A 25562-nucleotide genomic window follows, 5' to 3' on the forward strand; every position below is an offset into this window, starting at 1 on the left:
GTCTATCACAAATCATCATAGAGCTCTTACATTATTGTGGGAATATGTAATAGATAACATGAATTCAAGTGTAAGAGTTTATTCATTACAAGAAAACCGAGGCAGACTTTCTAAAACACATGTATTATCTGGATAACTGATTTTACTTTCCATTTTGCTTTATCTGCAAAGATAGGATTTTCATTAACATTTATGGTAAATTAGTTAATTGCCCTTGAAAGGAATTAGTCATGAACTATACAATATTAAGTCTGATAAGCACTTAACTGAAAATTTGGCCAGCAAAGAAGGTACATACCTGTGTTTGTAGTCCTTCAAAACCCTGTTAGTGTAAAAGGTGGCAGCATCATTCATCTCCTTGACATAAGGACCGGGTTTGGGAGACTGAAAAAACAGGACCGTGACCCAAGCATAGAAAAAAAGAAGAAAAAAGATAAGAAAGAAAATGCCTTAAGGAAGAAGAAAAGAAATGTAGATGTTAACTTGAAAGCTGGAGGAACATTTTGCTCTGTAAAGGTTGATGAGACGCTTTCCAGGTCTGAGAACATGAAACTTGGGACTGCACACAGCACAGGGAAGAGCTGGTGCCCTCCACCTGTGCGGACCCTGCCTTCAGGGGAACTGACAGGGAGGAAGGAGCTGGAAGGGTGTAGGGATTCTCCTAAACACTCCAAAAGGGTAACAGTGCAGGGCGGAACTCCACCTGGACTCACCACAGCTATCCACCCAAGGGCAGGGATGCTTTCACTGACGGCTGACAGGTGGTTAAACATGGTACTGCCCCGGTTCCTCTCTCGGAAAGTTTGGATTTCCTGAATCTTCTCCGATATTGGCTTCAGGAGTGCAGCCACGTCATTCTGTAAGCAAACATTGAGCACTGTTAGAAATGGACAGAAGTGGATGGCCTCCATGATGGTCTAGGAAGTAGACAGGACTCACCATTTGTCAGTGGCTTTCAGACTAGAATGGATTGTTTTTTGTTACGATAATATTGTGTTTCCATTCTCTGACCTGTGAAAATTGCATGTAGTTTTAACAAAGTTAATGTCTCTTGAGAAATGGAAGATGTCTAGCATATGATACAGCCCCATTTCAGAGAATTATTCATGGACCACAGTGAAGCTGAGTGTGGATCAGTTATGTTTTCAAATGGCATGCATAGATCACACAGGTCTAATGTCTGGGCTGGGGGGAGGTTAGTAAAGGATAGCTTCTGATTCCTGTGGGAAAATGTGAGGGAGAGTCTTTGTTTTTATCTGAGTTACCATAATCCATGTGAAAAAGTGAAAATCTTTCACTGAGGTTCTTTTTAAGACAACGTGATGGCTTATAATATTTATAGTTACCTGAAAGTCTGGTTTGTCTTTTTCTACAATATCCTGAATCAACTTGGCCTGTGATCACTTCTGATTAATTCAACAACTGATTTCTCTAACCATGTAAAAAATGACTTTCAAAATTATGTGAGCTGACTTATGAAGTGTCACAGAGATGGGTGCTTGTAATATCTCTCCATCCATCCCCTAGCACAGCGGTCGGGAACCTTTTTGGCTGAGAGAGCCATGAATGCCACATATTTTAAAATGTAATTCCATAAGAGCCATACAACAACCTGTGTACGTTACACATTATCCAATAAAAATTTGGTGTTGTCCTGGAGGACAGCTGTGATTGGCTCCAGCTACCCGCAACCATGAACATGAGCTGTAGGAAATGGATTGTAATACATGAGAATGTTTTATATTTTTAACATTATTTTTTTTATTATTAAAGATTTGTCTGCGAGCCAGATGCAGCCATCAAAAGAGCCACATCTGGCTTGCGAACCATAGGTTCCCGACCCCTGCCCTAGCATTTTCTACATCCTCTGGTTTTGAAGAGCAGATACAAGGTGACCTGAATTTTTTTTTGTGTGTATGTGTTTTCCAAAGAAATAGTAACAATCTTGTCTTTAGTTTTGTAAAAGCAGCTGAAGAGGCTCTGAATCTTGTTTGTAGGAAATAAAATAGAAAAGCCCCTAAAGCTCTTTAATTTCTTTAACCATGACCTCAGCTACGTATCAAAGTCACCTGGCAGCTTTCAGAAACAGAGGCCTGGGTCCCATCCCCAGAGACTCTGATTTAACAGGTCTAGAGGTGACCTGGGTTGAGGTAGATTGCAAATCTTCCCAGGTGAGATTTTAATTCCTGCTACTGTGGTAGCTTAATACCCCCCAAATTGTTTCTACTGAGGACAGCAAAACATTAGGGAAGTAATTATGTTCAGCTGCTGCAGCTTCCAGACCTCACTTTATCTTCTCAATTCCTATATAAACCCCTCCTGAAAAGAAATGTTGTATGAAAAGGCTTTGGAATTAAAGTGATCTTAGTTCAAATCTCAGCTCTGCTATTTACTACTTATACAGCTTTACGCAAATTACTTAACCTGAGCCTTGGTCTCCTCATCTGTAAATCAGAGATAATAACACTTACAGCCTATAAACTGTAGGAGATACAGCATATTAAACACCTGGCACATGGAAGGTATACAGTAAGTAAAAGTGATTACTATTATTACTATTATACAATCAGTTTAGACTGGAGGTAAAAAGGATGTCCCCTGTAATATTAATTTCCTTGAAAGAAATGACTGGGTATGTTTAAAAATATTTTATTTTGTAATTACTATTGACAGTCAATATTATATTCATTTCAAGCATATATAGTGGTTATATATTTATATAACATACAAAGTGATCCCCCAATAAGTCTAGTACCCATTTGACATCATACACAGTTATTATAATATTATTGACTATACAAGTATTTCCTATGCTGTATTTTATGTTTTGTAAATTCCAATTTGTACTTCTTAATTCCTTTATCTTTTCCACCAATCTTCCAAATCTCCTCCTATCTGGCAACCATCGGTCTGATCTCTCTATCTATGGGGCTGTTTCTGTTTTGTTTGTTCATTTATTTTGTTCTTTAGATTCCATATATAAGTGAAATTATATGTTATGTCTTTCTTTGACTTATTTCACTTAGCATAATACCCTCTAGGACTAGGTCCATCCATATTGTCACAACTGGTAAGATTTCATTTTCATGATCAAGTAATATTCCATTGTATATGTATACCACTTCTTCTTTAGCCAATTGTCTATCAATGAACATTTATGTTACTTTCATCTGTTGGCTATTGTAAATATCACTGCAGTGAACATAGGTATGCATATATATTTTTCAAATTAGTGTTTTAAATTTCTTTGTATAAATATCCAGAAATGAGATTTCTGGGTCATTTAAAAGTTTTATTTAAAATATTTTTAGATGCTTTAGGACTTTAATGTCCTTCACATATTCAACATAAAATATTGACATCAGATAAACAGTAGGGGAAAAGACTCTTCAGCAAGCATCTTACAGAACTCACAGCATCACTCTGGTCACACACTTCTCTTCTACCCATGAATCAACCAGGGAACTTCTAAATCTAGTAAAGCAACACATGGTCAATATTGACCTGAATTAACAGCTATTAACCTAGGAGCCCCACAGCTGTCATTTTGGAAAGGATCAAGATTTATCACCTAGAGGACCCAATCCACACTGTATGCTGCATGTTTGTGTGTCTCCAAGAACATTAATGGTATTGCATAATTAAGTCCACAGATAAATTTGAATACTGAGATCTAGCTAGAAAAAGTAGCAGCAAAGACAACATATACTGGACTTGCTAGAAAAGCTAAAGGAAGATTTTTTAAAATGCTTCCAGTTCAAGTCAAAATTAAAGTGTCTGTTAAATCTCACTAGCTTTGCTGAGCTGTGTATGATTTGCTGTTCTTTGAAAAGAGAATCTGTAATAAACATATTCCTCTGAGAAAAATACTGTTTAAGTTTTTGAAGCCATTGTTAAGTTATTTTACATGTTGGACATTGTTCAAGGGTAGAGTATATATATTGGTTAGGATGTTGTAAAGCCAGAAGCCACGGCCACCATCACAGCTGCCTGGCCCATGCAGGTTCACATTTGATTCAGACAGACGGTAATAAAACAACGGAGCCAAGAACTGGTGGGCCATTACCTTTTAATCCTAGCTTGCACCTGGCAGGCAAGAAATACACATAGTGGGAACACACTTCCCTTTCCATTCAGGGCTCCCAAAGCCACTGACTTATCTGAGTTTCCTAGGATCAAAGGTATCTACCTCACCAGTCTCATTCACTTCTGTTCCCCATCTCCTTTTTGCACAAACTGGCTTCTCCCTCAACATTCTACCATCTTGGCTGTTTCTCCTCTCCTCCATGTGGTCTTTCTCTGCTCTCTCCTCTAATGCTAATCTCAGGAACCAAGAGAGAGCAAGCTCCCAGTCTGCCCCATTTTATAGTGTAGAAATCAAAACCTTTAATCCAATATACAAATAAGGAAATCTCTGATACAAAGTCACTTATCTGCGGCATAATGGGATTCCTCATAAGAGTGCACCACCCCAGGGTGTGAAAGGCTTAGTCTTAAAACAACCCGGCCTGCTTACAGCCTGTCCCCCACACCCAATGCAAACTATAAGCTAGCAAACATATATTTCATATTTACAAACTTATTTGCCCTAAAGATGTGTTCCCAGCTGCGGAATCTCCAAAAAGTTCTTCATGAAGGCTGCCAGCTCCTGCACATCCTCAATGGTGACAGCATTACACAGAGAGGCCAGGACGCCTCCCACAGACCCTTGCCTTTTCAAGATCATAGTGAGCCCAAGGCCTTATCTGAAGCTAAACAAAACAAAACAAAAAAACAAAGAGCTTTATCAAGAAATCAGTTTTTCTAAAGCATCGCCTTCTTTGGTGTTGTCAACGTGAAATGGTATATTCTATTCTGGGGCTCCACTGGACATACATAGAATCCTTGAGAATGACCAATGATAGCATAAGTCATTTGCAATTTGATGGAGCTAAGCTTCTTTTTCCACGGCCGCTGCACTGCCATTGTTAATCCACTTCAGGACCAAGCCCATGATATAGATGCTGAAGCAAGGAGGTGTGCTGTATAAGAAGTTGTTTCCAGGCTGCACTTTGAGCTCTAGGACTGAGTGGCAGTCTCTGAGAGTGTACCCCAGCAGGTCATCACAGAAGATCATCACTGTGACCTTTGCAGAGCCAACATTCTTCTGTGCACCAGCAAAACACACCAAACTTAGAAATGTCCACTGGCTTGGAATAGGAAGTTTGAAGACATGTTGCAAACCAGAGCTGCTCCCTTGATGTCATGAATAAAGTCAAACTCTACACAGTACACAGTCTCATGGGCACAATATTACACATAGTAGGCATCTGGACTGAGGGTCCAGGTGCTTGGATCTAAAATTTTTGTATAATTTTCAAGTTAAGGTGGATGGTATTCACAATCCCAAATTTCTTGGCCTACTCTGTGGCTTTAATTGACCAAGCTCCTGTCACCGCAAAGCACACACTTTCCTGCTTTCAGGCCAATTAACTCTAAGGGGACAGCGCCAAACTGGCCAGACCCACATCCTTGCACAAGAATTTCCTTGTAGTTGTCTGGAACAGCTAGCAATTCCTGCACAAGATCCTTTCTGTGGTTTAAGAATCTTAGAAAAATCTGATGACTTGTGGCACTGTAAAGCCAGTAGCCACGGCCACCATCACAGCAACCTGGTCCATGCAGGTTCGCATTAGATTCGAACAGACGGTAATGAAACAACAGAGCCAAGAACTGATGGGCCATTAGCATTAATCCTAGCTTGCACCCAGCAGGCAAGTAAAAACACACACTGGGCTCCAAAACCCACTCATTCAGTGCTCACAAAGCTACTGATTTATCCGAGTTTCCTAGAATCAAAGGTTTCTAGCTCACCAGCCTTATGAACCTCTGTTGCCCATCTTCTTCTCTCTGCACAAACTGGCTTCTCCCTCAGCACTCCACCATCTTGGCTGCTTCTCCAGGCCTCCTCCACGTGGCCTTTCTCTGCTCTCCTCTCTGCTCTCTCCTCTAATGCTAATCTCAGGAACCGAGGAAAAGCAAGCTCTGGGTCTGCCCCCACTTTATAGTGCAGAAATCAAAACCTTTAATCCAATATACAAACAAAGAAGTCTCTGATACAAAGCCACTTATCTGAGGCATAATGGAATTCCTCATGAGAGTGCACCACCCACATCAAAAAGGGTGGGCAAGGCTTAGTCCCAAAAACCAAGCCCCAGGCTACAAGGATCCTGCCTGCCCACATCCCGCCCCCAACACACATTAATACAATCACGCCCATCCCAAGCAATCACCTGGGCAATGGGCTTCCACGTGGGCAGCACCATCTTTAACAAAGTGAATATAATATATGTTTATCTGCCTAACAGGCACATTTCAGGAACACTAATCCCAATGCCTTTGTAGTCTAAAAATTCTTTTTGTATTTCTTTTCTTTTTTTTTTCTTTTTACAGAGACAGAGAGAGAGAGTCAGACAAGGACAGACAGACAGAAACGGAGAGATGAGAAGCATCAATCATTAGTTTTTTGTTGCTCATTGCGACACCTTAGTTGTTCATTGATTGCTTTCTCATATGTGCCTTGACTGTGGGCCTTCAGCAGACTGAATAACCCCTTGCTCAAGCCAGCGACCTTGGGTCCAAGCTGGTGAGCTTTTAAAGCTCAAACCACATGAGCCCATGCTCAAGCTGGTGACCTTGGAGTCTCAAACCTGGGTCCTTGGCATCCCAGTCCGACGCTCTATCCACTGCACCACCGCCTGGTCAGGCTCTTTCTTTTTTGTATTTCTATAATACTGAGTGTGGCAGCTTTGCAGCCTGCCTGAAGTTGACCACCTACCTTGGGGAGTCTATGGTGCTGTTGTGCTGGCTAGGAGTCAGTGGCAGAGATATTTTTAAATTTTTTTTAATTTTTTTATTTTTTAATTTATTTATTAAATTTAATGCAGTGACATTGATAAATCAGGGTACATATGTTGAGAGAAAACATCTCTAGATTATTTTGACATTTGATTGTGCTGTATACCTCTCCCCCAAAGTTAAACTGTATTCTGTCACCTTCTATCTGGTTTTCTTTGTGCCCCTCCCCTCCCCCAACCCCTGTTGCCATCACATTCTTGTTCATGTCTCTGAGTCTCATTTTTATGTCCCATCTACGCATTGGTTCATATAGTTCTTAGTTTTTTTCTGATTTACTTATTTCACTCCGTATAATGTTATCAAGGTCCATTCATGTTATTGTAAATGATCCGATGTCATCATTTCTTATGGCTGAGTAGTATTCCATAGTATATATGTACCAAAGCTTTTTAATCCACTCGTCCTCTGATGGACACTTGGGCTGTTTCCAGATCTTCGCTCTTGTGAACAATGCTGCCACAAACATGGGGGTGCATTTCTCCTTTTGGAGTCGTTCTATGGTGTCCTTGGGGTATATTCCTAAAAGTGAGATAGCTGGGTCAAAAGACAGTTCGATTTTCAGTTTTTTGAGGAATCTCCATACTCTTTTCCACAGTGGCTGCACCAGTCTGCATTTCCACCAGCAGTGCAGGAGGGTTCCCTTTTCTCCACATCCTCGCTAGCACTTATTCTGTGTTGTTTTGTTGATAAGCACCATTCTGACTGGTGTGAGGTGATATCTCATTGTGGTTTTAATTTGCATTTCTCTAATGATTAGTGATGTTGAGCATGTTTTCATATGTCTATTGGCCATCTGTATGTCCTCTTTGGAGAAGTGTCTATTCATCTCTTTTGCCCATTTTTGGATTGGGTTGTTTGTCTTCCTGGTATTGAGTTTTACAAGTTCTTTCCTCCACATCCTTGGCAGTACTTGTTTGTTGATTTACTAATGATGCCGTTCTGATAGGTGTGAGGTATTATCTCATTGTGGTTTTAATTTACATTTCTCTGATGACTGTGTATTTAAGGTAAGAGAGACTCCAAATAAAATCTATGTAAACTAACAGGATTTTAGGATTATAAGAGTCTAAATTGGGTCCTCTAATTCAGCTTTTTGACAGACTTAAAATTGAGCAGATCGTAATCAGTATTTTAAAATATAGACTAGAATAAAAAGTATTAGAGGGCATTCACATGTAGAAAGGGTATTTTATGAACATTTGTTTCAGTTATGCAGTACATGTGTGTGGGTGTGTGTGCTCAACTGCAAAACACAGTGTACATCTTATGAATTTCAGTCTAGAAGTTTGGAAAATGTGGATCTAACACAATTCTCCTATTTTTCATAATTGGAATACAAGCACAGAGAGGTTACTTTTTAAAGTCAAGATCAGCTAGCAAGTGTTAGTAGAGCTAGAGCTAGAATCCCAGGTCTTCTGTGAGTCCCCAAGATGATTCTCTATTTGATACCTGGAAAAATACAGTTAGCTTTCTACACACAGGTTTCTTCCCTGCCAGCAGGACTAGGGAAAGGTACTGTGAAGAAACTATGGACTCAGTTGTTGAATGAGACCACTTGGGTTCCAGTCCCTGCTCCCCAGTACACAAAACTAGAAATTTCCAGAAACCACCAAATGTGTCTATGGTTCCATGATTACATCTGCAAAATAGAGTTGACAATGGTACCCATTTCCCAGGGCTGCTCTGAGGAGTACATGAGAGAATGGGTCTGCCTGTGGTACAGTGTGAGGTACACTGTGGATGCTCAACAAATGGTAGGTAATCTCTAAGCCATCTAAAAAGGCCTCTGATTGACAAGATGCACTGATTAGCTCTTTCCTATCACAGATATGCAAACACAAAGAGAGTGACTTCCTAATTGAGATATGCAGATGCATGTTTTTACTTGGGAGAAACAGAAAGAAATCTAGGGGAAGAAAGCAGAAAGTTCAAAGTTCTCCATGGACTTCTTAATGCTTCCATGTTGAAAGAGGGAAAACCTAAAAATAGTTGCTACAGTGTTGTAAGGTACCAAAAAGCTGCAATATTGATATTCTAGGAGGAAAAGGTCAGGTTTTTCTGTCCTTTCTTTGGAAAATGGAAGAAAAAGAATATAGAAGTCTCCTGTCTTACAAGGACGACTAGGGTCATTTAGTTTTAAGTTCTCTGAAGGGACTAAGGTTAACTGAGGAACTCCCTTTGGCTTTCAATAAGAGGCAAAATTTACATACCACCCTACACTGATCTTAGCTCTCCCTCCCTTTCTGAAATACTGAGATTAACATGTACCTCTAGGCAAAGGAGAGATAGACACTAAAAGGATTTTGTGAATGTCTTTGTATTACCTTGAAAGTTTTAACGTTCTTTGTAAATCCCCTAGACAAATGTTATAATTTTGTTAATAATTGTGTTATGCTGTCAAGCCCCCCAAACTGTATGTAGTCAAAGGGTATATAACTAGCTGCTGAAATATACTTTGGGGTGCACAATTTGAGTCTGCAAATGCCCCGTGTCAGCCATATGCAGCCAGCATATTTAATTAATCTCCTCCTTTAATAAAACTTCAAAATTTATCTGGACTGGGTGTCTCTACATGAACTCAATGAAGTGAGGTACGGTGCCTTTCAGAAACAGGGGTGCAGTACTTTATAACATTTGGGGGCTTGTCTGGGATCTGGTGTTTCATGTCACTGGGTAGAGACATCCCAAATTGGCTGGTCTCTTCGGGAAGCTGCCCAGCTCTGCTTGAATCTCGTGGAGAGGCACGCCATCTGAGACTTTTCAGGTCTCCTGGTCTTTCTGTGGGGTCTGGACTGTTCTTCGGCAGATGCCTACCAGTTCCCAAATTCAACAATTTGTACAATTCGGCAGAGAAATCAAGGAGGTATGTAAAGCAACTCTTTTTGCTTTACTGATTGTAAAGCCAGCAGTCACAGCCAGGGCCACTATCACAGCAGCCTCCTGGCCCGTGCAGGTTCGCATTGGATTCGGACAGTCGGTAAAGAAACAATGGGGCCAAAAACTGATGAGCCATAGTCTTTAATTCTAGCTTGCACCCGGAGGGCAAGTAAAAACACACACTGGGCTCCAAAACCCAATCCCATTCAGTGCTCACAAAGCCACTGACTTATCCGAGTTTCCTAGAATCAAAGGTTTCTAGCTCACCAGCCTTATTCTCCTCAGTTCCCCATCTCCTTCCTTATCCCAGATACAAACTCTGTACAAACTGGCATCTCACTCAGCACTCTGCCATCTTGGCTGCTTTTCCTGGCCTCCTCCACGTGGCCTCCTTCTGCTGCCAGCTCTACTCTCTCTGCTCTCTCATGCTAACCTCAGGAACCAAGAACCCAAACTCTGTTCTGCCCCCATTTTATATTGTAGAAATCCAAACTCTTAATCCAATATACATAATAGGGAAGTCTCTATTACAAAGTCACTTCTCTGAGGCATGATTGGATTGTACCACCCCACATCAAAAAGGGTGGGAAAGGCTTAATCCCAAAACTAAGCCCCAGGCTACAAGGATTCTCAACACACATTAATATCACCTCCATCTTTAACAAAGTGAGCATAATACATTTTATCTGCCCAACACTGAATTTTCTGGCTTTCCTCTGAATTCTTGCTTTCGCTTTTCTGTCTGAGACTGGTACTGGTAAAATTTGTTTGGGACTAGAATGTAGGTAATTTGGGGGATTTGCTGAGTTGAGACTCTGGAGATGTGGAACTCTGGTGGTGTAGGTAGAACAAATCGTCTGCTTTACTGAGTTGAAACTTTAGAGGTATGTAGGCAAAGCCAGCTTTCTGGAATTACTGAGCTGAAACTAGTCCCGCTGTGGACTCTCCAAAGACCGAGACATTGGTAGGAGGCCTGTTGGTCCTGAGTAGGATTCTCTGGGATGCATTTAGTTGTACTTTGGAAAGACAATTAGTAGGAGCTGAAGTGACCGTGTCCATCAGCTTCTATCATGGTTTTGTGGTTACACATTTAGTTGTACTCTGAAAAGACAATTGGGAGGAGCTGAAGTGACCAGGTCCATCAGTTCTGTCTCGAGATTTCAGAGATGTCTGTTTGTGTTTGCACATTTGTACATTTCTCTAGAAAGATAATTAAAGGGGATGAGTAGAGACCCCGAACTTCCAGAGGCAGCTAGTTGTGTTATGCTCTCAAACAAAAACCTGAGTAGGCACATTTGGTGGTGTTCAAGATCTTGTTCTTTGCTTTCCTTGTTTCTGTTTGAAACCCCCGAGCTGTATGGTGTGAGTGGGAATCTCTGGTGCCTAAGCCGAAGTTCCGGGAATGTGGCTGGGAGAACACCTGAGAAGCCCCTGAAAGTAGAATCCTTCCTTTGTCTATTGAGCTGTGTGAGTAACTGTAATGCCAGTATACACAGCCACCATCACAGCTGCCTGGCCCATGCAGGTTTGTATTAGATTCAGACAGTCGATAATGAAACAATGGAGCCAAGAACTGGTGGGCCATCATCTTTAATCCTAGCTTGCACCCAGCGGGCAAGTAAAAACACACACTGGGCTCCAAAACCCACTAATTCAGTGCTCACAAAGCCACTGACTTTATCCGAGTTTCCTAGAATCAAAGATTTCTAGCTCACCAGACTTATTCACCTCTGTTCCCCATCTCCTTCTCCCTGCACAAACTCTGTACAAACTGGCTTCTCACCATCTTGGTTGCTTCTCTTGACCTCCTCCACATGGCCTTTCTCTAATGCTAATCTCAGGAACTGAGAGAGCAAGCTTCCAGTCTGCCCCACTTTATAGTGCAGAAATCAAAACCTTTAATCCAATATACAAAATAGGGAAGTCTCTAATACAAAGCACTTATCTGAGGCATGATGGGATTGTAGCACCCCCCCATCAAAAAGAGTGGGCAAGGCTTAGTCCCAAAACCAAACCGCAGGCTACAAGGATCCTGCCTGCCCATAGCCCACCCCCAACACACATTAATATCACCTGGGTGCCATGTGGGTAGTGCCATCTTTAACAAAGTGAGCATAATATATTTTATCTGCCCAACAGTAAGTAATCTGTTTTGTCTCTGTTTGTCAGAAAATATCTCTAGTGTAATTTTAATTGAATAAGTAAGGCACGCTCATTTAAATTTCTTGATTTATAATTTGTGTATGTGAAGTCTTTGTTTAATGTGTAATTATGTCTGTTTCTAATTCTATGTCTGAATTGAATTTTTGCATGCAAAATTAAAAATTTCTGGGCAAAACTAAAAGGAAATTCATAAAACAAGCCCCAAAACTATAAAATTTCTTTTCTTGGATCCAAGACCCCTAGCTTCAGGGCTCTGTCTGATTTCTCCCCTGAAGAAATTATTCTCTTCTGTTGGTTCCTACTTCTTGTCTTGTGTCCTCTGTGGTCAAACACTCTTTATTTCAGGTGCTAGTTAATTGTCTGTCTTGTCCTTCATTCCGGGTGCTAGTTAATTGTCTGATCTTTCTTGCTTTTATTGGTGTGCTAATTCCTGCCTTCTTTCTGGACAGTTTGAAGTGTTTCCCTAGCCTCTGGGGTGAAGGGCTGACAAGTAAGCGGTCTGGGTGAGAGAAAAGCAGGGCCAGGACGTGCTGTGTGTGGAACAGCGGGGGAAGGGCGCTAGAGTAAATTGGCAGGGTGTTGGTCAAATAAGTTTGTAAATATGATATATATGTTTGCTCGCTTGTGACTTATATTGGGTGTGGGGGACAGGCTGTGGGTAGGCCAGATTGTTGTGGCCTGGGGTTTGGTTTTGGGACTAAGCTTTTCCCCACACCCTTGACTGATTGTATGATCTGGGTGGTGCACTCTCATGAGGAATCCAATTATGCCTTGGATAAGTGACTTTGTATCAGAGACTTCCTTGTTTGTATATTGGATTAAGGGATTTTGGTTTTCTACACTATAAAGTGGGACAGACCAGGAGCTTGGACACACAGTTCCTGCTATCACAATTGCAGGGGCTTTCCTGATTCCTTGCCCTTCATGGGAAGAGCTGGTTTTCTGCTTTTCCCTTGTCTTCTTTTGTGGTTTGCCTGTCTTGGTGAGACACCAATAAATAGGATGGCCCCCCATCCCCTGACTCCGCCATTTCTTTATCGTCTGCCTGAATCCAATGGGAACCTGCATGTGAATGGCCACGATGGTGGCTCCTGGCCTTACAACGGGACAACTAAGGGTGAAGTGACTAGAGAAAGTATAGAATAGAGACTAGTTTTAGATATCCACCTACTGACCAAAAGAAGTTTTACCCATTTGGAAAATACAGGGTAAGAATAGTATTAAAAATTGGAATTTTGCTTTAGAAAAATCATAGAAAAAGAAAAAGAACAGGACCAGGTAAAAGGATTTAAAAATTAACAAACCGCAAGTGTGGACCTTGCTGGTTATCAGTTCTTTGAAATTGTTGTAAGGTACCCAAAAGCTGAAAAATTAAATTGATATTGTAGGAGGAAAAGGCCAGGCTTTCCTGTCCTTTCTTTGGAAAATGAAGGAAAGGAATATAGCAGTCTCATGACTTACAAGGACGACAAGGGTCATTTGGTTTTAAGTTCTCTGAAAGGACTAAGGTTATCTGAGGAACTCCCTTTCTCCTTCAATAAGAGACAAAGTTTACATACCACCCTACACTGATCTTAGCTTTCTCTCCCTTCCTGGAATCCTGAGATTAACCTGTACCTTTAGGCAAAGGAGAGATAGATACTAAAAGTATTTGTGAATGTCTTTGATTGTATTACCTTGAAAGTTTTAACGTTCTCAGATGAATGTTAATCTTGTTAATATAACGTAAATCTTGTCAAATGTTATAATCTTGTTAATGATTGTGTCATGCTGTCATGCCCCCCAACCTGTATGTGGCCAAAGGGTATATAACCAGCCCCTGAAATGTACTCAGGGTGCACGATTTGGGCCTGCTATGCCCCGTGTCAGCCATATGTGGCTGGCATATTTAACACATTTCCTCCTTCAATAAAACTCTTCAAAATTCATCTGGACAGGGTGTCTCTACGTGGACTCAGTGAAGTGAGGTACAGTGCCTTTCAGAATCTGGGGTACAGTACTTTATAATTAAATGAATTGCAAGTGATGGGATTATAAGTAATAGCACTATAAAAATGGGATTTTCAGGATAGTTCAGAATGGATGATGGGATCATGAGTAATAGGGTTATAGGAGATAGAATTATCAGGACATTCCAAAAGAAGCACTGGGATCATGACTAACAGGATTATTGGGAATGGGATTATCAGAGGCAGGCCCTCCAGCTGCCTCTTCCCTTCTCCTCCCTAGGACACAGGGGTCGTGTGGGCCCTCCATGGGTTAAATTAATGGCTTATTGCCCTCCAATGATGTGTAGAAAGTTATAAAAGGGAAAATAAGTGTAAAATGAACAAAATTAGCACTGGGAGAAGGGTTCCAACTCTCTCCCGTGGGACTGAAGTGGGTGTAGGTTCCCCTCCATTTCCCCTACCCTTCCCCAGTTCCTTCATGTGGCATGGCTATTTGATATGGGAGGCATGGGATTCATGAGGGAGACCCACTGCTTTAGCCATAATAGTACCTCCTTGGGCACCAAGAATCCTAGGCATCCCACCCCTCATGTTGACTTAATGGTGTAAATTACTGTGGGTCAAAAGAAAATTAATATTTCTTTGCCAGCTGGGTAGTTACAAAATAGTGATAGCATTTTGACCACTCCTTATTTTTCTCAATCAGTAATTCATTGGGGTAGTAGTTTACAATCCTCATATTGTAAACTGTACTAAAATTGTACTAATAATAACGCATATAGAATTATATAGTCTGCAAAATCCAAAAACTTCCTTTTTGTACCAAGGATCCCTTGTTGTGTAAAAATATTTTCCATGTTAAAAATGTATATGTTATTTCAAAGGCCTTTTGTTAATTCTCTTTTTTATCTGCTATTTCATAGCCCTGTGATGTTAAAATCTTGGTTTGAATATTTAGAAAATATGTAATAATTGTTTATAATGTCTTTTTTTTTTTTTTTTTTACAGAGACAGAGAGTGAGTCAGAGAGAGGGATAAACAGGGACAGACAGACAGGAATGGAGAGATGAGAAACATCAATCATTAGTTTTTCATTGTGCATTGCGACATCTTAGTTGTTCATTGATTGCTTTCTCATATGTGCCTGACCACAGGCCTTCAGCAGACCAAGTAACCCCTTGCTTGAGCCAGAGACTTTGGTCCAAGCTGGTGAGCTTTCACTCAAACCAGAAGAGCCTGTGCTCAAGCTGGTGACCTTGGGGTCTCGAACCTGGGTCCTCGGCATCCCAGTCCGACACTCTATCCACTGCATTACCGCCTGGTCAGGCGATAATGTCTTGTAATGTGATGTTTAATTTATTATCATTTTGAAACAGTATTGTTAAAATTTCTTTTGAATGCTAATGTACTGAGTTACTCAACAGTGGAGAGACTCTGGAATTGTAAAGGAGACACCAAACCTGTTTCTCCTACCCTCTTTTATTTGATCCAGCTATTAATGCTGTTTTTGTCTTTTTTCCAAAAGTTTATATAGACAGAAAGGGACTCTCAAGCCCCTCAGCAAGATCTTCTGAGCATGACTTTTAAGGTCTATAATAAACAAGATAGCAACAGAAAAGGTAAATAGAGCCCAAAAGAGATCAGGAAAATACCAGTTCTTGGCATACACCTTAAAAGCTCCAGCGCCCTGAAAGGACTTCATAGGATTCCATCAGGGCCCCGCTTCAAGAGTGGAAAGAAAGGTCATTAAGCTAAAGCCTGCCATGCTTCTCAGCCCCCACCAGGGACATGCCTTTGCTGTGAGAAAAAAGGGACATGAGAAGGTAAGCAGCCCCCTTGCTCTGTGGAGGGAGGGTTCAGTCTCTTTCATCCCCAGTCCAGCTACCTGCGACCTGACCTTGCCCAGCCTGCTGGGACTTGCCACTGAAGGCTAAAGGTGCCCAGGGCCATTGGCCCCATCTCACGTTACTGTGAATGAGCCTAGAGTATTTCTTCCAAGTAGCAGGTAAACTGATCTCATTTCTTGTGAACACAAGGGCCATTTACTATGCCTTGCCTGAATATTAGAGTTTTATTTATCCCTTGAAGATCTCTACTGTGGGTATTGACAGTCTCATCTCTGTTGCTTTATTTAATGTATAGTGTCTCCTTTACTCCTCTTGTGTCAATGCACCATGCCTATTTTAGGCTGGGACTTGCTGCTAATTCCAGTTAAAAGCAGTAATCATTAGGACTTAGACTCTAGCTACAGAGTGTGGAATGTAACCACAACTTCAGTGCCCTATGGACTTTTTTTGAATATATATGACTCTTGCTCTTTGGGACAATTCTCAGACTAAAGTGGGAATTGGGTTACATTTATAAATAATATAAAGCAGCAATAGTGTCAACATAGACTTAGTAAAATTATGTTATCATGTTAAGAACAATTGTGATGTAAGAATTTTATTTTGAATCCTGTTATATTGGTTAGAACTTTGTTTTTGTTTAATAATCTAGTAGGCTTTGGTCACTTCATTGTATTAAGACATTTGTTATAGTATTTGTTAACATTATCTGTTTGAATTCCATTGTTTATTTTATATTTGTCCAATCTGCTTTAAAATTGGAACATAAGAATTAGGAATTCAAATGAACAACAAAAACAAAAAAATGCCACTCAAAACCAGTGGGGTTTTGGGACCCTTATTGCCAAAGGTTTATTCAAAACCAATTAGAAAAAGATTTTGCCACTGGGAAAAGAGTAATTAGAAAAACCAGACTTTGAATCTATTACAAAAGGCATAATATCTGAGTATTTAGTTTGTGTCCAAGTGAATACTAAGGAAAATAAAGAAATTGCTGTATAAAATTCTTTTCAGGTTTAGCTTGCCCATGCTAGTGTTGGGCCTACATTTGTGTCCACTGTCTCAAAGCTAGTAGGAAAGGAACCCAATATTAATTAGAAGCTAATTTGAAGTTACATTGTGCCCATAGGCCCCAAAAGGTTCAGGACAAGTAAAATACATGAATAAACGTGACCACTCCTTCTTTAAGTACTTGCAGGATTTACAGGTTACTCAGTAAACTGTTCAAAAGACTGTCTGAGAGATGTTTCCAACATTACCAGGAAATCCAGTATACCACCCAAGGACTGACTTTCATGTGGATGGGTCCACACACCGTAATCCTGACAACTCCCACTGCTGCTAAGGTAGAAAATGGCTTACTCCAACCACAAACCAGAAGCTAGTTGGATTATGTACGGCTAAAGAATGAAGAACTTCCTAAGGACTCCTTTTTTATCAGACTTTGGGAAAAGGGGAAACTAGGGTAAAAAGAAAGTCAACTTAATTGTCACTAAAGGTTAAAGATTTTAAAATTAAGAGTTCTAACTAAAAGTAAATTGTTATAAAAGCCAATTAGTTCTATGTAAGTTACAAAAAGTTTATAAGAAATTGATCAGTAACATTTGTTTCTTTAGTGAACTGTATTGCTATTAATGCTGTCAAATATCTGTTACATGTTATAAATTAATATCCCTACACAACAGCCTCATGCTTTTTAGTAAATTAAGTCAAAGATTTGACTTAGGACATAAAACCAGTGGGAAATGTTGTAAGGTACCAAAAAGCTGCAAAATTAATATTGATATTCTAGGAGGAAAAGGTCAGGCTTTCCTGTTCTTTCTTTGGAAAATGGAAGAAAAAGAATATAGAAGTCTCCTGACTTACAAGGATGACTAGGATCATTTGGTTTTAAGTTCTCTGAAAGGATTAAGGTTATATGAAGAACTCCCTTTCCCGTTCAATGAGGCAAAATTTACATACCACTCTACACTGATCTTAGCTCTCCCTCCTTTTCTGGAATCCTGAAATTAATGTGTACCTCTAGGCAAAGGAAGAGAGATAGACACTAAAAGGATTTTGTGAATGTTTTTTATTGTATTACCTTGAAAGTTTTAATGTTCTCTGTAAATCCCCTAGACAAATGTTATAATCTTGTTAATAATTGTGTCATGCTGTCAAGCCCCCCCAACCTGTATGTAGTCAAAGGGTATATAACCAGCCTCTGAAATATACTTGGTGTACACATTTGGGTCTGCTATGCCCCGTGTCAGCCATATGCAGCCAGCATATTTAACAAATCTCTTCCTTTAATAAAACTCTTCAAAATTTATCTGGACTTGATGTCTCTATGTAAACCCACTGAAGTGAGGTATGGTGCCTTTCAGAATCTGGGGTACGGTACTTTATAACAACAGCAGTCAGCCAGTCTTGTGAAAACTTCACAACTACCTTTCCCACCTTCTCACTTTCCCTTTTGGCCACCACAGAGAAAGGTCTGATAGATTTAGCCAGAGGACCCTGAATCAGCGTTGTTATGGGCTGGATTACATACTTCCTAAATTCCTATGTTGAAATCCTAATCCCGAGATGATGTCAGAGTAATGGCGGGGTAGGAAGCGATACCGATAAATCTCCCCCAAAACTCAACAAGATCTTCAACCAGAAACAGAAAAACCTATACTTGGAGCTTCCAGATGCTTTGCAATACACCCAAAGGTATGATTGAGTGAAAAATTGGCTAAATATATAACTAAACCCCGAAGGAAATAGGGAGTAAGAAATGCTCCGCCTTCCTCACTAACCTAAACAGGGCGGCTTTCTCTGGTAACTGTGAATATAGAAACTTAGGCGGGCAAAGGGGGTGAATAGATCCAGGCCGCCGCGGCACAAACGGCCGAACCAGGCTGTGGCACACAGATCCAAGCCGAGGAAAATCTGATCCTGTGGCAACCCGGGCAATACAAGCTAACACTCGCGCCAAACCCAAACAAAGAAAGACAAGCGGAGGGGCCATTTTACCCGGTCTCCTGGTCGGTGCGCAGTTAGTGGGCGAGAATTTCTTCCTAGGCCCCGAGAGTGGGTGCCCGTGTTGCCCCACGGAGAGGCAGGGTCAGAGGCCTTTCTGTGGGCCGAGGACAGAGTCTCTGGGCAGCCCCAGCACCCTGGGAAAGCCACGCACAGGAGGGAGTGAGAACTAATTCCAACGGTGGAGATTTTCCGTGCTGGTGAGGGTTTCACTCAGAGGGAACCGCGGCCGGCCTCATATCCTGGTTTGCGCGCACAGATAAGGAGTGAGTGATTCCTCCAAGTGCCTCGGCAGTGCGCGCCTGTGTTATCGCAGAGAGGGGCAGAGTCAGGGGCCTTTGTGTGGGCCAAAGCGGAATCTCGAGCCGCCCCAGTGCCTTGCAAAAGCCGCGCACGGGGACGGAGCGAGACTCAATTCCAACGCTGCAACTTTTCCCTGCGGTTGGGGGTTTCACTCAGAGCGTGAGACTGCTGGCTGGATATCCTGGTCGCAGACAGTGAGTGAGAGTTTCCTCCAAGCGCCCCTCAGAAGTGGGCGTCCGCTTGTGTTACCGGACAGAGTGGCAGAGCCAGTGGTCTTTGAGTGGGCGGAAAGCCCGCCTGATTATGCTAGCAGCTCTGACTGACTGAGCCTAACCCAGAGCCCTGTGCTGAGTGGAAATAGAGTGGGGAGTTGTCAGCTCTTTGAGCCTCTTACTATCCAGGCAGAGGCAGCAGCAACCCCATAGCTGGATTATCAGGCAACTAATTGAGGAAGGAAAGACTAGGAGAAAGGCTCCAGGAACACGGACTCTCTCACTGTCGGAGCCTATAAATGCTAATGAGCCTCGACTCCCACGAGACTAAGCACAATACATGACATTGCCATAGAGACTTATCAACTGCAAGCCTCTACCTGAGCGTGCCAAAGGGGCAGAACCCGGGGTACAGAGTCACTGACCAGGAAGAGGGAGAGAAAAGAAAAAGCAAGAAGATAACCTCTCAAAATCAAGAATAATCTGCAGACTTTATAACCTATCACATTTTATTATATTTGTTCGTTTGTTTCTCTTATCTTCATTCTTGATACTTTTTTTTCCTCCTCCAATTTGGCCGATTAACTCTCTACTGGTCTTACTCTCTCCTCTCCTTGAACTACACTACCCATAAGTGTTACATCTCCCATTATCTTTTCTCTTCTCTTCCTTTCTCTCTATGAGGGTTGCACTCCAAAACCCTTAACTCTCTCCCTCTCTCCTTTCTTTTTTCTTCTTTTAGTAGTTCCCTCTTTTTTTTCTCTCTCTCTCTTTCTTTTCTCCCTCTATATTAGTTTCTTCCTTTCTCCTTTACATCTCCTCTCATTCAAACCTCAATAACAAACAAATTATCTTATCTGGGACTCAAACCTATGTTTGTGGCATTTTGGGGGGTTTTTACTTCACCTTTTTAACTCACTAGCAGTGCTCCCATCCCTGGCTCTCCATATTATCTAGTTCTTGTTCCACTAAATACAATAGTAAGTTTTTAATTTGTCCCCCCATTTTTCCGTTTTCCTCTTATTCCTCTCATCATAACTCTTAGACAACCAACACCTAAAAGCAAATCATTTTATTCTTGACCCAAATTTTTTCCTTATTTGCTTTTTGTGGGTCCATACGCTCTTTTTTTTTTTTTTTTTCTTTTTTTTTTTTCCTTTTTTTTTTTTTTTTCTTTTTTTCTTTTTTGCCCCTTTATTACTTTTCCCCAATTCAGGCCCTCCATCACAGGCATTGTTTGTTATAATTCACAGTCCACCACAAGATTTTCTCAAGAAAGAGGGGAGAGGAGAGGAGAGGAAAAAAGGAGGGGGGGAATAATTTCCTTTTTTTAAAAATTTTTATTTTATTTTATTTTTCTTTATTTCATTATTAATTTTTTTTTTAAAAAAACAACTCTTTTCGATTTTTTATTTTTTTTATTTTTTTAACTTTTTATTCTTTATTAAATCTCATTAATACTATCAACAAAACCACCCTCAGATGCCATTAAGGAAGAGAAAATTGAATATCATGGATACAAAAGAAAGAGAGGTAACACAGCTAGATGAGGAAAAATCTATGGAGAAAAAATTTAATATATTGGAAACCTTGGAGCTAAATGACAGAGAATTCAAGATAGAAATCCTAAAAATCCTCCGAGATATACAAGAAAACACAAAAAGGCAATATAGGGAGCTCAGAAAACAACTCAATGAACACAAAGAATATATGTCCAAGGAAATTGAAACTATAAAAACAAATCAAACAGAGATGAAAAACTCAATTCACGAGCTGAAAAACGAAGTAACAAGCTTAGCTAATAGAACAGGTCAGATAGAAGAGAGGATTAGTGAAATAGAAGACAAGCAACTTGAGGCACAACAGAGAGAAGAAGAAAGAGACTCAAAAATTAAAAAAAATGAGATAGCCCTACAAGAATTATCTGACTCCATCAAAAAGAATAACATAAGAATAATAGGTATATCAGAGGGAGAAGAGAGAGAAAATGGAATGGAGAACATACTCAAACAAATAATAGATGAGAACTTCCCAAGCCTGTGGAAAGAACTAAAGCCTCAAGTTCAAGAAGCAAACAGAACTCCAAGTTTTCTTAACCCCAACAAACCTACTCCAAGGCATATCATAATGAAATTGACACAAACCAACAGCAAAGAAAAAATTCTCAAGGCAGCCAGGGAAAAGAAGAATACAACATATAAAGGAAGGCCCATTAGATTATCATCAGATTTCTCAGCAGAAACTCTACAAGCTAGAAGAGAGTGGACCCCAATATTTAAAGTCCTGAAAGAGAGGAACTTTCAGCCACGAATACTATACCCATCAAAGCTATCCTTCAAATACGAAGGAGAAATAAAAACATTCACAGATACAGAAAAGATGAAGGAATTTATCATCAGAAAACCCCCACTCCAGGAATTACTAAAGGGGGTTCTCCAATCAGATACAAAGAACAAAAAAAAACAGAGCCACAAGTAAAAGCTCCAAGAAGAACACAATAAAACCAAATTTAAACTGTGACAACAACAAAAAGAAAGAGGGGGAGAAGATGGAGATTAACAGTAGCAAAGGACGATGGAGTGCAAAAGTACTCACAAAATAGTTCGCTACAATGAACAGGGTAGGGACCCTTTTCATTACTCAAAGGTAACCACCATTGAAAAAACCACCACAGAAGCACATGAGATAAAAAAGATAGCAACAGAGGAAAGATGTATGGAATACAACCAAATAAAAACAAAAGATAGAAAAACGAAAGAGAAGGATCAAACAAGACACAAAACTAACAGAAAGCAAGATATAAAATGGCAATAGGGAACTCACAAGTATCAATAATTACACTAAATGTAAACGGATTAAACTCACCAATAAAAAGGCACAGAGTAGCAGAATGGATTAAAAAAGAAAATCCAACTGTATGCTGCCTACAGGAAACTCATCTAAGCAACAAGGATAAAAACAAATTCAAAGTGAAAGGCTGGAAAACAATACTCCAAGCAAATAACATCCAAAAAAAAGCAGGTGTAGCAATACTCATATCGGATAATGCTGACTACAAGACAGCAAAAGTACTCAGAGACAAAAATGGCCATTTCATAATGGCTAAGGGGACACTGAATCAAGAAGACATAACAATTCTTAATATATATGCACCAAACCAAGGAGCACCAAAATATATAAGACAGCTACTTATTGATCTTAAAACAAAAACTGACAAAAATACAATCATACTTGGAGACCTCAATACACCGCTGACGGCTCTAGATCGGTCATCCAAACAGAGAATCAACAAAGACATAGTGGCCTTAAACAAAACACTAGAGCACCTGGATATGATAGACATCTACAGGACATTTCATCCCAAAGTGACTGAGTATACATTTTTCTCCAGTGTACATGGATCATTCTCAAGAATTGACCATATGTTGGGCCACAAAAACAACATCAGCAAATTCAGAAAAATTGAAGTTGTACCAAGCATATTTTCTGATCATAAAGCCTTGAAACTAGAATTCAACTGCAAAAAAGAGGAAAAAAATCCCACAAAAATGTGGAAACTAAACAACATACTTTTAAAAAATGAATGGGTCAAAGAAGAAATAAGTGCAGAGATCAAAAGATATATACAGACTAATGAAAATGACAATACGACATATCAGAATCTATGGGATGCAGCAAAAGCAGTGATAAGAGGGAAGTTCATATCGCTTCAGGCATATATGAACAAACAAGAGAGAGCCCAAGTGAACCACTTAACTTCCCACCTTAAGGAACTAGAAAAAGAAGAACAAAGACAACCCAAAACCAGCCGAAGAAAGGAGATAATAAAAATCAGAGCAGAAATAAATGAATTAGAGAACAGAAAAACTATAGAAAAAATTAATAGAACAAGGAGCTGGTTCTTTGAAAAGATCAACAAAATTGACAAACCCTTGGCAAGACTTACCAAGGAAAAAAGAGAAAGAACTCATATAAACAAAATCCAAAATGAAAGAGGAGAAATCACCACGGACACTGTAGATATACAAAGAATTATTGTAGAATACTATGAAAAACTTTATGCCACTAAATTCAACAACCTAGAAGAAATGGATAAATTCCTAGAACAATACAACCTTCCTAGACTGAGTCAAGAAGAAGCAGAAAGCCTAAACAGACCTATCAGTAGAGAAGAAATAGAAAAAACCATTAAAAACCTCCCCAAAAATAAAAGTCCAGGCCCTGACGGCTATACCAGCGAATTTTATCAAACATTCAAAGAAGACTTGGTTCCTATTCTACTCAAAGTCTTCCAAAAAATTGAAGAAGAAGCAATACTTCCAAACACATTTTATGAGGCCAACATAACCCTCATCCCAAAACCAGGCAAGGATGGCACAAAAAAAGAAAACTACAGACCAATATCTCTAATGAATACAGATGCTAAAATACTAAACAAAATACTAGCAAATCGAATACAACAACATATTAAAAAAATAATACATCATGATCAAGTGGGATTCATCCCAGAATCTCAAGGATGGTTCAACATACGTAAAACGGTTAATGTAATACACCATATCAACAAAACAAAGAACAAAAACCACATGATCTTATCAATAGACGCAGAAAAGGCTTTCGATAAAATACAACACAATTTTATGTTTAAGATTCTCAACAAAATGGGTATAGAAGGAAAATATCTCAACATGATAAAGGCCATATATGATAAACCATCAGCTAACATCATATTAAATGGCACTAAACTGAAGGCTTTCCCCCTTAAATCAGGAACAAGACAGGGTTGTCCACTGTCTCCACTCTTATTTAATGTGGTACTAGAGGTTCTAGCCAGAGCAATCAGACAAGACAAAGAAATAAAAGGCATCCATATCGGAAAAGAAGAAGTAAAGGTATCACTTTTTGCAGATGATATGATCCTATACATCGAAAAACCCAAAGAATCCACAAAAAGACTACTAGAAACAATAAGCCAATACAGTAAGGTCGCAGGATACAAAATTAACATACAGAAGTCAATAGCCTTTCTATATGCCAACAATGAAACAACTGAGAAGGAACTCAAAAGAATAATCCCCTTCACGATTGCAACAAAAAAAATAAAATACTTAGGAATAAACATAACAAAGAATGTAAAGGACTTATATAATGAAAACTATAAACCATTGTTAAGGGAAATCGAAAAAGATATAATGAGATGGAATAATATACCTTGTTCTTGGCTAGGAAGAATAAATATAATCAAGATGGCTATATTACCCAAAGCAATATACAAATTTAATGCAATTCCCATCAAACTTCCAATGACGTTTTTTAAAGAAATAGAGCAAAAAATCATCAGATTTATATGGAACTATAAAAAACCCCGAATAGCCAAAGCAATCCTAAAGAAAAAGAATGAAGCTGGGGGCATAACAATACCTGACTTCAAACTCTATTATAGGGCCACGACAATCAAAACAGCATGGTATTGGCAGAAAAATAGACACTCAGACCAATGGAACAGAATAGAAAGTCCAGAAATAAAACCACATATATATAGTCAAATAATTTTTGATAAAGGGGCCAGCAACACACAATGGAGAAAAGAAAGCCTCTTCAATAAATGGTGCTGGGAAAACTGGAAAGCCACATGCAAAAGAATGAAACTGGACTACAGACTCTCTCCCTGTACAAAAATTAACTCAAAATGGATCAAAGATCTAAACATAAGACCTGAAACAATTAAGTACATAGAAGAAGACATAGGTACTCAACTCATGGACCTGGGTTTTAAAGAGCATTTTATGAATTTGACTCCAATGGCAAGAGAAGTGAAGGCAAAAATTAATGAATGGGACTACATCAGACTAAGAAGTTTTTGCTCAGCAAGAGAAACTGATAACAAAATAAACAGAAAGCCAACTAAATGGGAAATGATATTTTCAAACAACAGCTCAGATAAGGGCCTAATATCCAAAATATACAAAGAACTCATAAAACTCAACAACAAACAAACAAACAATCCAATAAAAAAATGGGAAGAGGATATGAATAGACACTTCTCCCAGGAAGAAATACAAATGGCCAACAGATATATGAAAAGATGCTCATCTTCTTTAGCTATTAGAGAAATGCAAATCAAAACGGCAATGAGATACCACCTCACACCTGTTCGATTAGCTGTTATTAGCAAGTCAAGTAATAGCAAATGTTGGAGAGGCTGTGGAGAAAAAGGAACCCTCATCCACTGTTGGTGGGAATGTAAAGTAGTACAACCATTATGGAAGAAAGTATGGTGGTTCCTCAAAAAACTGCAAATAGAACTA

General features: G+C 39.7%; 1 protein-coding gene and 1 pseudogene across 1 annotated transcript in view; both read right to left on the reverse strand.

The window, feature by feature from the left end:
* The window catches only part of CAP2 (cyclase associated actin cytoskeleton regulatory protein 2), a 191314-nt gene that overhangs the window by 45876 nt on the left and 119876 nt on the right, over positions 1–25562 (reverse strand). The window contains exons 5-6 of the mRNA XM_066268320.1: positions 714–857; positions 299–384 (exon numbers count right to left, since the gene is read on the reverse strand). Of these exons, the coding sequence (XP_066124417.1) occupies positions 299–384; positions 714–857 (230 nt within the window). The remainder of the gene's footprint in view (positions 1–298; positions 385–713; positions 858–25562) is intronic.
* The window catches only part of LOC136328682 (phosphoserine aminotransferase-like), a 49868-nt pseudogene continuing 28894 nt past the window's right edge, over positions 4589–25562 (reverse strand).

This window comes from Saccopteryx bilineata, chromosome 3, assembly GCF_036850765.1.
Source record: "Saccopteryx bilineata isolate mSacBil1 chromosome 3, mSacBil1_pri_phased_curated, whole genome shotgun sequence".
Classification (NCBI taxonomy): domain Eukaryota; kingdom Metazoa; phylum Chordata; class Mammalia; order Chiroptera; family Emballonuridae; genus Saccopteryx; species Saccopteryx bilineata.